A 14,876-nucleotide genomic window follows, 5' to 3' on the forward strand; every position below is an offset into this window, starting at 1 on the left:
GCGGAACATCTACAACAGAGAGAACATTACAAACTGACAAGCTTATGCCACACACAAACCGTCAGACAGCCTCTAAACACTTTCTTCAAAATAACACATCTTGTTTTTACAAAAGCTTGATTGTGCGAATAATAAAATCATGTAAAATGAAATAGCACTGGAAGCATTATGTTCATTTCTTTGAGTAGGGAAAGTTCACTGTATTCGACAGCTCTATTCATGTGCACAACAGCAGCACGGCACCACAGTGTTGGACACAAAAGGAGTAAAATAGATTTAATTCTCACTCTCGGTGGAACAAACCGTGCATTTTTATCTGGCTGATGCTTGTTTTATTCAGATGAGAATAGCAGAGAGGAGACAGAAACTCATTTGAGACACAATGCAATGGTCACTGTGTTTAAGCCAGCCTCCTGCTGACAGAGCACATATTATGATTTAATTGGTCATTTAGAGCAGATCTGAAGGCAGCACGTTTGCACAGTTTGACTGCTCAAATGACATCTTATCAATGTAATGAATGGAGCCGAGTGTTCACAGGCATGAGCCTAATCACTGAGCCTGGAGGATAAACATATAAGCCACAAATCCTTTAATTAGGCCATAATTCAGTTACGCTTTAAAGTATGTGGGCAGGGGACAAGTAGGTGTGTACTATTTTGCACTGTGTATATAGCTGATATATTTGTACTACTTTATTTATATATTTTCTTTTTACTTGTACATATACATTTATATAATTATACCTTATTTGACACAAGTCTCTTGCTAGTTTTGCTGTACATTTTGAAAATATATCTTGTTCTTTGTTTTATATTATATTGTGAATTGTGAGCTACTGTGTATTTCCCTTGTGGATCAATAAAATGTAATAATACATTTTATTTATATAACACGTTTCAGGACACTCAAATATGCTTTACAGAACACAAAACTGTCAAAAGAGCAATAAACAACAAAATACAGCAAAGACTGTCTAAGTCTGAGTCTAAGTCTAAGTCTGTGATTTAGAAAAGTGTGGAGAGATACTGAGCCCTGCAGATCTGTTGTCGTGGGGTATCTACCTGAACAGCTCTCATTCTTTCCCTGCTAAACCTCAGCCTCGCCCGACCGGCGGACCAGTGCGCACTGGCCCTTGTTGCTATGATACCAGATAGCAATATTTGCATTGAATATTAATTGGGCCCTCAGATCCTGGTGCTGTGAAGGGAAATGTCTTTTTGTAACGTGGGCATGAATCAGATGTCAGGAGAATTAAAGCAGAGAAAACACTCATCCCTTTGGTTAAAGCAAGGCCACCATTGTGTCCTTTTATTTGCAGCTCTTTGTTTGTGTGCACAGACCTGACTCACTACAACAATGTGGATCTCATTTGCATTCTGTGAGCCTTTACCTTTAGGACTGTTTACCTGGGCTCCCAATGCTCCTATTACTCAACAGCTTCCGAGAACAACATGAAATCTGCTGCACGTAGGCCTGTCACGATAAGTAAATACAGACGATAAATGATAATATTGAAAGTAATTTATAGCAATGACACAGTAACCCAAGAGTAGCAGGTGCATTGTGTAACTTTTCTGGAGATGATCCACAACCTGCCTGTCTCCATGCAAATATTAATGCTTTGGTTTAAATTGGCCACAGTATGGTATTAAACTAACCTGTCTTGTACAGGTGTTTAAGTGGTCAAAATATCTTAAAAAAAGACCTCTCCACACATCAAAACTGTAATTTGTCTTGAAAGTCTCCATGGATATTCATAAGTTTATGGCCATATTGTGGAACATTCTAGGCACATCTCCATGGAGACAATATTGTAAAAAAAAAAAAATCTAAAATGACTCGAAATGACACACTTTAGTACTTTGTTTGCATCTGTAATGAGTCATAAGTTATTAATTCAACATTTTATGGCTTAAATCTTATTGTATATCCAGTAACAAATAAAATTCCCAGTAGCGTAAAGAAAATGATTAATATTAATCCCAAAATACATTGTTGTAGCTTTCATATACTGAACGATAAGGCAAATATAGTAATTATCATGACAGGCCTACCTGCATACCCACTTTGCTCTACATTTATTTAGATCCAGGTATTGAAATGAACTCTAGTTAAACTTTTGATTATGGCTTTATTAGATATGCTAACTGTCTACACATTAACAATATGTTGCTACCAATTAGCACTTCAACCCTAATTTCACCTTTGATAATCAAGCTATTTTAGAGTACTCTGTGTCAGAAAGTGTGACGTTTTTATTTGTAGCTGTACTTTTTCCAATAAATGGATTGTGTTTACATTTATATATTACGGTTGAGAACTGGCTGGCGTGCGAATAGAGAATGTGATGAATAGAAGCTCCTCATGGATGGCTGCTCGCTGCACATAAGGGCTCTATATAATGGACCCATTGATCACCAGCTTAGACCAGATGTTCTGCATGCAATTAGGATTGTCAAAAAGTTGATATCCGGATACTAATAAATTCTAAAGCTAAAAAACAAAACAACATCAAGGACAAATGTTTCCTTTACTAGCTTAAGGTATTTAAAGGGACTGTTCAAAATTTTGGACATTTAGCCTCATTTCCTAGTTAGCTAGAGTGTTGGAGATGTGTGGAGACATTTTTTAAATATTCCATCCAGTCCTTGTATTTGCAGAGGTCGCTGGTGCTAGGCTAGTGCATGTCAATGGTCATAGTTAACCAGCCACTAAAAACAGTCTTACCTACTCCACAAAGCACCCGAGGCAAAACAATTATAACGCCAGACTGTCAATGTGAATGTCTGTGTCCATAAAATAATTTTAGAGGTAAAACCAATCTTGCATTTGAAAGATTTATGCCTGAGCAGCAGCAGAGAGTTGCACTCCCTGATAGAAAGCTTGGCAGAGGCGGACTGATATATGAGAAAATAGTCCCATTTTAAAACATTATTCTGTAAGCACAGACATTTACATTGATAGTCTGGTGTAATAACTGATTTGCTTTGGGTGCTTTGTGGAGTGGGCAAGACTGTTTTTAGTGGCAGGCTTAGTATGGCCATTGACATGCGCTAGCCTAGTACCAGTGACCTCTGCAAATACAAGGACTGGATGGAATTTTCATCTCCAAAACTCTGGCTCACTAGGAAATGAGGCCCTATGTCCAAAATTCCAAAATATCCCTTTAAAGGTCCTATATTAGTCAAAACTGCCTCTTGTGAGCTTTAAGGCATGTTAAAATGTTATTACCTCTTCAAAAACATGCCTTGTGTTTTGTTTCTTTCTCACACGTTTAAGTAATCCTGCATTACTGGGCTGTTTACATTTCTAATGCTCAAAATCTTGTGATGTCATGAAGTGGTGGTTTTCAAGTTAACAGATACATTTTACATTTACTTCAGAAGAAACTGGCCATTCCAGGGCTGAAATCATCCAAATGATTCTAGTGAAGGTGTATGGAGCACTTCCTGTATGACTACATGACATCACAAGGTGGAAGGTGTGTTTTCTGTTTGAGAGAAAAATTCAGCCTAAATATGTAGGGTTTGTGAGTTAAACATGTGTGAATAAAACAAAACACAACTCCAGGCATGTTTGTGATGAAGAAACGACAGTATAACATAGAAAACAGCGTAATATGGCCCCTTTAACTTCAAAATAGGGTTTAAAATTTTAGTATAGTGACAACACCACCCACATTCAAAAATCAACATTTGCCACCTCAGGGTCTTGCTTTAAAAGCTATTATAAAAAGCTAATGGAAAAGGACTAATAAATAATTGAAGCTACAATAAAAAAGTTTTACAGGGACCTTGTTTATATATTCATAGAAGGACTCTGTGTGAAAAGACTGGCGTGACAACTTAGATTTTGAAATAAATTTAAAGCCGAAAGAATCCGCTTGCCAGTTCACCTTAGACACAGAGGTTGTTTATACACTCAGCGTGCACTGCCTATAAGAGCAGGCAGACTGTTAGGGCCTCATCCAATTACAGCGATTGTACGTGACCCCTAGTCCTTGTGCTACTGTTTTATATGTCAGACACTGAGAATGGAGAATGGCATTACACTCCAGCAGTTCTTCAGGCCACGCTGGCAGGCTTTGAGGTATAATTGGACCGGCCCTTTTGAGTAAGTGTTGAAGTAACCAATCAGTATCTGTTAAAAGCTGATGTCAACAAGCCAAAAATCTGTCCTCCCGATATTCTCCTCCACAGCTGCAGCCTTGCGCTTTGTGTGAGCGGAAAGTGAGCTCAGGAGATGGAGTGACAGAGAGCGTAGAGCCAAAAGCAAGACTAGAGATCGACTGGTGTGTATTTATTTATTTTTTTTCGGCTACTGTGTTCAATGGTCACATTTTTATATCGCGCCTTTCCACCTTCAAGGCACTTTACAAGGCTTTACATCAAGGAACCACTCACCCATTCACAAACACATTCATACACCAGTGTACACAGACACTGGAGGTGAGATGGGTTAAGTGCCCAAGGAAACAACGACAGCTAGAATTGCACTGCCAACCTGTGTATCAGTGGATCTGATCGCTCATCCAATTCTGCTCAGTGGACAAACGCTCTACCAAGTGAGCTACTGTCGCCCATATATGTATATTAGGACTGTTTGGTTAATTTTCTTCAAATAATGTAATATCAAATTAAGCAAAACAATGGCTATATTTACATAAAATAAACACCTGTAATCAAATCATCAACATTTTCCCACTACTGCAAAGAAAAGGTAGACATAATATATACTGACGCCCAAAAATTATTGTTCCATCTGACATGTTTTCAACGGTAAGTCTATATAGTAATTATCGTGACAGGCCTAGCTTTAGGGCTGAAGTATGTTACTATGTCTAAGCAGGACTCAAAGCAAGTGTTTGTGCTGATGGAAGCATGTGCAGCATAATGGGGGCTTGTTATGAGAAAAAGGCACACACGGCAGATTGGGCCCGACTTCAAATTGATGTGGAAAAGGTTAAAGAAAAGGTCAGAGCAGCTTCGTTTAAATTACTGCTTTTCCTTCGCTGGCCTCTCTGCTGTTCTTTAAAATGAGTATGACAGATTCTTACGATTGTCCGATTTTGACTTAATTTGGTGGGATTATAACTATAGTAAATATAAATTACAGTTTTACACAAAATCAAGAAGTAATTTGCAGAGAAAAGTTGAAAAAAGTTGAATTACAGGAAGTAGAAAGTTCTAATCACATTCATGACGTCACACTAGGGAGAATTTTGTCCAAAAGTTTGGCAAAATTAAAACATACATTATTTTTTTGATACTTTAAACATTAATTCAACAAAATAAAGGTGTTTTCTTATATTTGTATTAGTCAGATAATTACTGGATATATTAGAGGAGTATTGCTACATAACAATATGGAATTCCTGAGTGCGATGTCATGATTTCCAACCAGGAAGTAAAATTTTAAACCAAAAAAATGGCCAAACTGGAAAAAAGAGTGAATGTTTTTACACAAATTTTAAATATAATGATCTTAACTGTGTTTTAGTAGTCTAACCTGTCATAGGCACTGTAATTCCTTCTGTGAACAGGGGGGGACTGTCCACAGATCTGAAATGTAATATAGTGCTGTAACCTGCATGTCTCCCTTGTGATCCATAAATTTAATCTATACTGTGGAACATTCCAGACAAAGCAATACAACTGTGTCTGTACTTACGGTCAGCTTTGGATGGGGAGGTGTGGTTGAGCCTCTCCAGAGAGTCACTGCTCCCCTCCTCCATGACGTAGTCGAAGTTAAGGATGAACATCATGACCACGCCCTCCTCGTTCTTTACCGGGATGATGTGAGTGGCACACAGGAACTTTGAACCTGTCACACAGAATTTAACAGGGGTCACAAAACAGCTCGTAAAGCGTCGTGTTTAATAGACTTGCTGCGATAATTTCTGAGTCCGTTAAATGAGGGCCAGCAATATAAAGTAATCCAGTCTAATTGAAATCCTGAGCGTAATAATAGCATTTCAGCAGTGTGACCCTTTCAGTGAACAGGCTTTGACATTCAAATTTCCTATTTCAGATAAAGCTGTGTGTGCAGAATGGCCTGTGAGACAGAGGTGAGCAGGAGCACAGGGTCAGAGAGGGGGAATCCTCAGGAGATGGTTTTACTGCTGCAGAGGGGGCCTGTACTGACCATTTAAATTAACAGTTTATTAAGAGTACTATATTATGCAAAGTTGACTCTTGTGAACTTTTAGTCATGTTAGAATGTTGTTACTTCATCAAAAACATACTTGGAATTGTGTTTTGCTTCATTCGAACAGTCTGTCTGCATCTCCAAAGCTCAAAATGCTCTGTTCCACCTTGTGATGTCATGTTGTGTTAGTTTTCAAGTTAATAGCTACCTTTTACCTTTCAGTAGAGAATGGCAATTTCAGGGCTGCAATCATCCAAATGACTCAAGAGAAGGTGTATGGAGTCTAAAAGCACAGTTGAGGACTTGTATTACCATATGACATCACAAGGTAGAAAAGAGTTTTTTTCTGTTCAACCTATGCAGGATTTGTGTGTTAAACATGCATGAATGAAACAAGACGCAACTCCAGGTATGTTTTTGATAAGGATATCATAACATCAATCAGAAAATAGCATAATATGGACCCTTTAAAGCTAAGAATGTAAGTAACTTTTTAGCATGAGTTGTTAAAGAAGAAATGAAATAGAAATATCTATGTGGAACAACAGCTTTTCTAAGAGCTAAAAGAAAACAGTGCTACCCAAGCCTACATATTCTGTAACTAAAAAGGATCAGCGATTTCCATTTGTGGTTTATCAGCTGACAGCAGACGCATCTTTGGGTTTGAATAATGTCACCACTTCCTAGACCAGTAATACTTACACTATTATTATGGTCATATTGCATATAACCATAAACCAGATAAACAAATCAAACAGATAACGGCAAATTCTGACAGAGAGTTCTGACCTCCGTTTCCTCAAAATACATTTTCCTCCATAGGGACATAAGAATCACCCCTTAAAGTAGCTCCTACAAACAACAAACTTTACAATCTTGTACTTAACAAGATTTTGACAGAATGTACAGAAGAACTCAAAATAATGGAGATAAAAGTTTAAATTTTTAGGCACATTTTAGTTAAGTTACATTAAGTTAGTTTACTCAAATACTAAATAAGATATCCAGAACCCCTTTTGTATATTTGTAGCTAATATATTTTGTATCCAATATGTCAACAAAAAGAAGAAAGACATTGGATTTTATCATGTTTCTGTTTTGAATGTCCCAAAGTTCCAAAAGCAGTTTTTACACATCAAACAGACTGTTTTTATATGAAAACATTACACAACGACAAACTTGTAATACATTTTTTCTTACATTTATGTGAGTGAACGAAAGATGATGTTTCAAAATCTAAATATAAGATTTGTTTCCTATTCTCCTGCATTGTCTTTTCAAAGAGATTCTAGGATGTTGTGAAGTCATGTGATCCTGACCTATTAAAACAGACTGCAGCGGGCTCAGACTTAAGGCGATCCTGGTCCACTGTTTTACTCAATGAAACGCCTCTGATGTGTGAATGAGATTTAAACTGTGGCAGATTAAATGGATGGTTCTTTTAATTATTGAAGATGCATGCCTCATGTTTTAGGCCTTTAAATCCAATGCTATTTATAGCTCGCCCAGCAGGCAGCCAGCTTACAGCAAATCTTTTTTGGGAAAAGAAAGAGTGAGGAAGAGACAGAGACACAGAGAGAGAAAGAGACAGAGAGACAGAGAGAGACACACACATAGAGAGACACACAATGGCTCAAAATATACACCTGCATCCCCTCTGCATTTCACAACAACAAAATAATTGGAGATTCCTCTTTCTTATCGCGCTCCATTGTGAGGCTGGTAATAAGAATGCGATTGTGCAGTTGTGAGTGTACTGTATAGCTATTCGACTGGGCTTTGATGTATGTATTGGGGGAGCCCTGGTTCCACTGGGCTAAGCACTGTGTTGCCCGTAATAGTACATCAGTGTCACAGGGAGTGGATGGAGTCATTAGTCCCAGTCACACCCAGTGGGGGCTTACAGCATTACGCCTTCCCCTCCACTCAATGCTAACGTTCACAACAACACGCACCAAATTGCCTTCAGAATCTAACTACAGAGATGGGCTTCATTGTAATTCATAATCCATAGTGCTCAGACTCCTATTGGGAAGCAGAGGGGACAAATGCATTGAAGTTCATGAGTAATAAATTGAAGCAAATACTTTAAACTACCCCCCCCCCCCCAGTTACTATGGCGACATCTTCAAAGTTGGCAACCGCAGTCAATATGAATATTACAGCTATTTGTCTCCAGTTAAAACACAAGAAGTTTCTTACTACGAGTGGGATTATCTTTACTCCATAAGACATCTGCTGCTTTGGACACGATAAAAAATGTGTGAAAATTACTTCTTTTTAGTTTTAACTTGGAAAGAATTTTAATTTCAAAGTTAGGACTAAAATGTGATGAAAAAAACATAATAATGATAATATAATACGCACACATTTGCGACAGAAAGTGCCTGGAGGAGTCAACAGGCAAACTTTCGTATTTAAATGCGTGTGGATGTGTGGGAACGCCAGCTAAAAATAAGCCACTTGGAATCCATAGGCATTTATAATTCATAAGAGCGAAGTATTATGTTCTAAAAAGTATAATGGGACTGCTTGTTTGGAATGTTTGCGTGTGAAGGGGACCTCTGAGTCAAAGGAGGCAAGATCATTTTTAAGGTCCTATATTACACTAAATCAGCAAAATATGGAATGTTGTTACCTCATCAGGAACCTACCTGGAGTCGTGTTTAGTTTTAGTCTGCTTAATCTCCAAAGCTCAAAATGCTCTGTTTCACTTTATGAAGTCATAAAGTGGTAGTTTTCAAGTTAACGGCTATCTTTTATCTTTTATTCAGTAGAGATCTGTGATTCCAGGGCTGAAATTATCCAAATGATTCTAGTGAACATTCATGGAGTTTAAAAACACATTGGAGTACTTCCTGTATTACCACATGAAGAAGAACTCGAGGTATATTTTTGACGAGTAAACTACATTAGAACATAGATCAGAAAATAATATGGTCTCTTTACAGTCCGAATTTCACCTTGGCAACTCTTCCTTTCTGGCTTTTGATATAAATACTAAACACAAAATAGTTTTTCATGATTATTAGATGTTCAATTTATGTATTGAAATCAGGATTCATCGCACACAAACCTGTCGAGGAGAATCAGCATTTGAAAAACTGAAATATGAATTGATAAGCTAATACAAAAATCCCTTGTATTTCAAAAGATGTTTGTAGAAGTCTGAACTACTGTGTTAGTAAACTGTTTGTAAAGTCAGATGTAATACTATTATTTTTGTTGCTAAATTACCTTTCCGGACTATTTTTTCCCCCTAAAATGTCTGACTAAAATAACACCAAGTTCAAACTGATTCTGTTTCTGAACCCTCTTGGTGCACAAATAAATCCCTGGACTCTTTGTGAAGCTGAGGCTCAGTGGTTTTGTCTGATCTACTCTCATGCTAAGTGAGAACAAGCTCTGCACAGAGGAAAGTCAGATTTCAAATTCACCCTGAATTTGTTGGAGTAAATTCTCATGCCAAAGCTGTGTTCATATAAAAGTCCTACTACATTTGAATGAATTTCTGGGTATTTTTTTGTTTGTGGTTTTGGTGTACAAACTGGTCTAGATTCTTCTCAGAATGACTGATTTGCCTGTAAATAAGTGGGTTACAAATTTCCATCAGTGTTTTGCATGTCTGTGAAATTGAGATTTTTTTTATTTTTTAATCAGACAGTGGACAAACAGTTAATTAATAGGTGCACTGTGCAACTTTTCTGGTGGAAAGTCCGCTACCTATTGCCATGGAAACGTTATAGCTTTGTCTAGAATGTTCCATAGTAAAGATTAAACCTATCTATCACAAGAGAGACAAGCAAGTTACAGCACTACCACATTACCATTCAGATCTGTGGAGAGTCACCCCTATTCACAGATGGAGTTATTGTATTTTTGAGCAATAGAAGCATCCATAACACTGAATGCTAAATGGATATGTTTAATGTCATACCATGAAACATTCCAGACAAAGCAATAACATCTCCATGAAGACAAGAAAAATTGCTGAGTGCACCTTTGATTTTGAAAAAGTACAAGAGCCCACATTGATATTTGATTATGCAAAAAACATCAGCCTTTGCGACTTGAAAACGGTGACAATTCAGATTAAGATTTGATTGTGATTCATTGCGAAGCCCACTTGGTCCTATTTCATATTTACTTTTGCAGCAGGGGCCACCACAACCTATCCATGCAAATCCTCCCATTTGAATTCCAAACAGTGCAACCTGCCAGAGAGCACACGCACACTTAAAAGATCTCTCTCTGGGGAAATAGTGCAGCCATTAAAGTGTACGACCACAGCTCCTAATTTGTGTATGCTGTAAATATATGGACAAAGCACAAAGGAGCACGTGACACGGCACATTATCGACTGAAAGGTGTTGCTGTTTGAAAAATGCAGGCGTGAGGAGGTGTGAGAGATGTCTACGTACAGTTTGACAAAGCATGCATGATAACAGCCTCTTGTACCACTTGTGTACGCATGTGTTCAAAGCCCCAGTCCATGTGAACCCACAACACGGCAATGCAATGCAATGCAACCCCACAATATTGCATTTTACACCTCATTTACTGCATATTATGTGTTTTAGAACTGCTCTGTATGTTGAAGTAGAAAAGATTTCTTGGTACAATATGCTCATTTGATTTTTCCATTACTGTGAGACATTGCGCAGTGTGTGATGAAGCCCACAGAATGGTTTCATTTTCAAGGCAAATCAGTTAATACCACTTGTTTTCCCTCTCTCTCTCCTCCACCGCTCCTGTTCTCCGTTCTTCTCTCAGGTTTTAAGGACTGATTTTCAGATGGTAACATTTTGTACCGCTAGGATTTGTCTGTCAGTTTCTCTTGACGTGCACGAGTCTGCTCAGTCTGTACCCTGTTTATATGCAGGGACACCACCTGATGTGTTGGAAGTGGAAGACTGTCAAAAAGCTGCAGAACGTGTCGATAAAATATGAAAATGACAGAAACTTACAGTGTAATCATTCATGGCGATTTCTCTGTGCTTTGGTGGATAATTTTAAGTTAACTTTTTAGATAATACAGTACAAACTGCAACAGTGATCTCATCTTCATTATATTGAGAATCCCACAAAATACTGTGATAGGCGTTTCCATCCACCCATTTTCTTTCGCTTATCCAAGGCCGGGTCGGGGATAAGCGGAAGAAAATGGATGGATGCTGTTTCCTGATCACAAACAAACCTGGAGTTGTGTTTTGTTTCATTCGCACATGTTCAACACACAAACCCTGCATATTTCGAGTTCTTCTCTTTAACAGAAAACACTCTGTTCTACCTTGTGATGTCATGCTGTAATAGAGGAAGTGCTCCACTGTGTTTTTAGACAATTTCAGCCCTGGAATTGCCAATCTCAGCTGAACAAAATATAAAAAAAAAGATGTTAACTTGAAAACTGCTTCAAGAACAAGACTGGAACAGAGCAGTTTGAGTTTTGAAGACGCACACAGACTAACAATAAAGGGTTACTCAAACATGTGAATGAAACAACAACTCCAGGTATATCTAAAAAGTTGAATTTCAAGGTGTACTTGTACTTTTTAGTTGTCTCCATGGAGAGGTTATTTCTTTGCCTGGAATGTTCCACAATATGGCATGAACATCTTTATCTCCATGAGAACAAGCTATTGATTCAAGCCAAGATACAGCAGGTCAGATCTGTGGAGAGGTGAGCCTGCTGACAATACAAATGTTTTCCCTTAGCAATAAAAGCACCTGCAATTGAAAAAGATAGCTAACTTTAATGCAATACAGTGGAACATTCCAGGCAAAACATCTCCATGAAGACAAGCAGTTAGTAGACCCCCCAGTAGAAAATTCACTGTGAATATTTGATCATGGTATCAATAATTTTGCTACATCTCTAACAGCTCTACCAAACACCACTGACATTTACCATTTGCCAGTTGCTCAGACTGATCCTGCCGCATGCGAAAACACAGAAGTTCACACTTAGCATGCCGGTAGCATTAATTAGCACAATGTTCCCTGTCCAAATAAATGTAATAGAGAGTGATGGAGTCTGTTGTACATGCTGCATTGTAATGAGAGCAAGCAAACCATCTCTGACCTGAATATTCATGGGCAGCTAGCTAAGTAGGAGCATCTGAACTTGATACACTGAGGTGAAACTGCAAGCTCGATTGGAAAAAATGACAGTGCGAGTGAGTCAGCAGCTTTCTCCTTCCTGAACACCAGTCATGGGTGGATAGACTGAAACAGAACAAGAAATACAATCTGTTCTTTAGGGGTGTCAAATCCTCAGAGGTGGAGGGGAATACCGGGCGCCGATGCCAAAGGAGGTTTAAGATCACTTGATAAACACAGCTCTGCCAGTCAACACGAGCAAAATCACAAGGGTATCCCAAAATGCCCATACCAGATTCTAATCAACGATAAAAGACAAACAGACAAAAGTATTGATGCAGAAAAAAAAAATCTGTAGTCTTGCTATAGCTATTCTTCTATAAGACGATATGGTACAATTTATTACATTCACACATGCACCAGTCCCAGACTGCCGGGTTTGCTCCAGGGGCGGGGCTTAGAGGTCCATTTCAATCAAAGTTTTTTCCGAGGAAGGAGTTAACTTCATCATCAGCAGATGTAATTGCAGCAAATATTACGGTTCAGCAACATTCCTAAACTTAATCCTGATCTTAACCCTAACCTCAACCTGATTGTGAAAGAATAAATTGTCAAAAATCAACATTAAAGTATTTGGTATAACTGTTTGGGGAAAGAAAAGTGCTACCCTGATGCTTTAACAGAAAGTAAAAGAAAAACTAGGTGAGTTCTGTTATAATTTTAGGTCAAATTTAAAAATTTGTCTTGTCAAAAAAGTCCTGACCCCTTACAAAATGTGGAGTTTTTAGAGAGTCCCCTGCTCTGTTCACACATAACTTCAACATTTGGCTCTCTGTGCTCTCACATAGCAACGCACTGCTGCACGATTTAACTGAATAGATCGTAACCAAGTAGCATAACCAAGCTCATAACCAAGGAAACCACACTTGTAAACCGGAAAACCTCATCTCGACTTTATTCACACATAAGATTTCTCTGCATATTCCCTGGAAATTGCAAATTCAAAAAGAGAAATCAGTTCTGGCTTCGTTCACATGGGACCCTGTTGTGGCAAAATGCAGGTGAAGTACACACTTGCATGAGCAGGAATGAATAATGCAACAACAAATAAACTTACCAAAATACATATATATACATATATACTGAGCTACTACTTTGCTACTATCATCTTTTCCAAGATCTTTCTCATCTTTCTTTACAGTGTTATCAAAACCTGCCTCAAGTCTTGAAATTGTGTTTTATTGCGATAACATTCAAATTTATATATACTAAGGTGATCCATCAGAGCGCAGATGTGAGTGACTGGCTATAAAATTGTCATATGTCAAAGTCAGGCCTGATCTTAAGCCTCGGGGGCGTATAGTCTTATCGATTGAAAGGTTTTCCACTTGACTTCATTTCCTACCTGCCTACCTGGATTAATAGGGCTACCTGGTAATCTGCTGCTACACAGATGGCAAGACAGAATGACAGCACAGTGTGCACGGGGAGAAGGTGCCAAATACCAGTGTGTCGTGATTCTTGATTGTTTTCAGACTAAAGCTTTTGTTTAGTGACAGTGGGTACATTTGCATGGTCAGTAAAAATCTGATAACTAGAATAACCGCATAATTAGATCTGATTTTGGTGTGTTTCCATGCACAAAAGGAATCTGATCATCTAAAACATCCAAGTGGTGTGTTTCAGTTTGTTTGGATCACAAAGTTCAATGAATTTTTTAATCTTTTTCAAACATGCTCTCTTTCATTTTCGTCTTTGCCAAATTAGTCTGCTCTTATTTGCATATGTTTTCTTGCCAAAACCTGCACAGCTGTAAACAAACACAAAGAAATCAGATTACAGTAGCTCAGTTGGTAGAGCGTTTGTACACTGATCAACATTATTGGTAGAGTGGTCAGATTCACTGACCCATGGGTTGGCAGTGTGGTTTCAGCTCCAACAGAAGAATGCTGTTGTTTTGTCCTTGGGCAAGACACTTAACCCATCTTGCCCTCAGTGTCTGAGGTCTGCCTACACTGGTACATGAATGTGTGGGTGAATGGTTCCTTGATGTAAAGAGCTTCGAGTGCCCTGAAGGTAGAAAAGAGCTAAATAAAAATGTAAATATTTGCCATTACTCAGATCAGATGTTCTGTTTACATGACATTTGAGTAATCTGATAACTCCTGAAATCAGATAATTATCAGATCTTTGTTGTGCATGTAAACAGACAGTGATTAGATTTTCTGCCAGAATGAAGAAAATATTACAAAGTTTGATTAGTATGTTTGCTCATCACAGAAAAAGAAAACATAAGCAGATGGATCCTTGCAGCTTCTAATCCATTCCAAATAGCACTCCAGCTAAAACATTACTTATTGGATTTTAGATTGGTTTAAAATTAGCCTTAAATTATTTGTCCTTGAGGCGTGGACCCAAGACACCGTTGGAGTTTGTAGCAAAGTTCATCCTGTGTTTCATGATTCAACTCTGACCAACTGTTCCCACTGAGCTGTACAGTCATAGTACCGGGCTGCCCGGGTAATACACGACTAAAACATGAATACACAAACATGCACTTTTGTCCCTCTGCAGCTTCCATCTTCAATAAAAATAACCAGCCCTAAAAATATATTTTCTTGGTATCA

The 14,876-nt window shown here is 38.2% G+C and overlaps 1 protein-coding gene across 1 annotated transcript in view; it reads right to left on the reverse strand.

Moving 5' to 3' along the window:
- kcnh7 (potassium channel, voltage gated eag related subfamily H, member 7) overlaps window positions 1–14,876 on the reverse strand; it is a 60,979-nt gene that overhangs the window by 25,198 nt on the left and 20,905 nt on the right. The window contains exons 3-4 of the mRNA XM_055166842.1: window positions 5,674–5,826; window positions 4,558–4,560 (exon numbers count right to left, since the gene is read on the reverse strand). Of these exons, the coding sequence (XP_055022817.1) occupies window positions 4,558–4,560; window positions 5,674–5,826 (156 nt within the window). The remainder of the gene's footprint in view (window positions 1–4,557; window positions 4,561–5,673; window positions 5,827–14,876) is intronic.

Source organism: Boleophthalmus pectinirostris, unplaced genomic scaffold, assembly GCF_026225935.1.
Source record: "Boleophthalmus pectinirostris isolate CB_2022bp ecotype Guang Dong unplaced genomic scaffold, ASM2622593v1 HiC_scaffold_11, whole genome shotgun sequence".
Classification (NCBI taxonomy): Eukaryota; Metazoa; Chordata; class Actinopteri; order Gobiiformes; family Gobiidae; genus Boleophthalmus; species Boleophthalmus pectinirostris.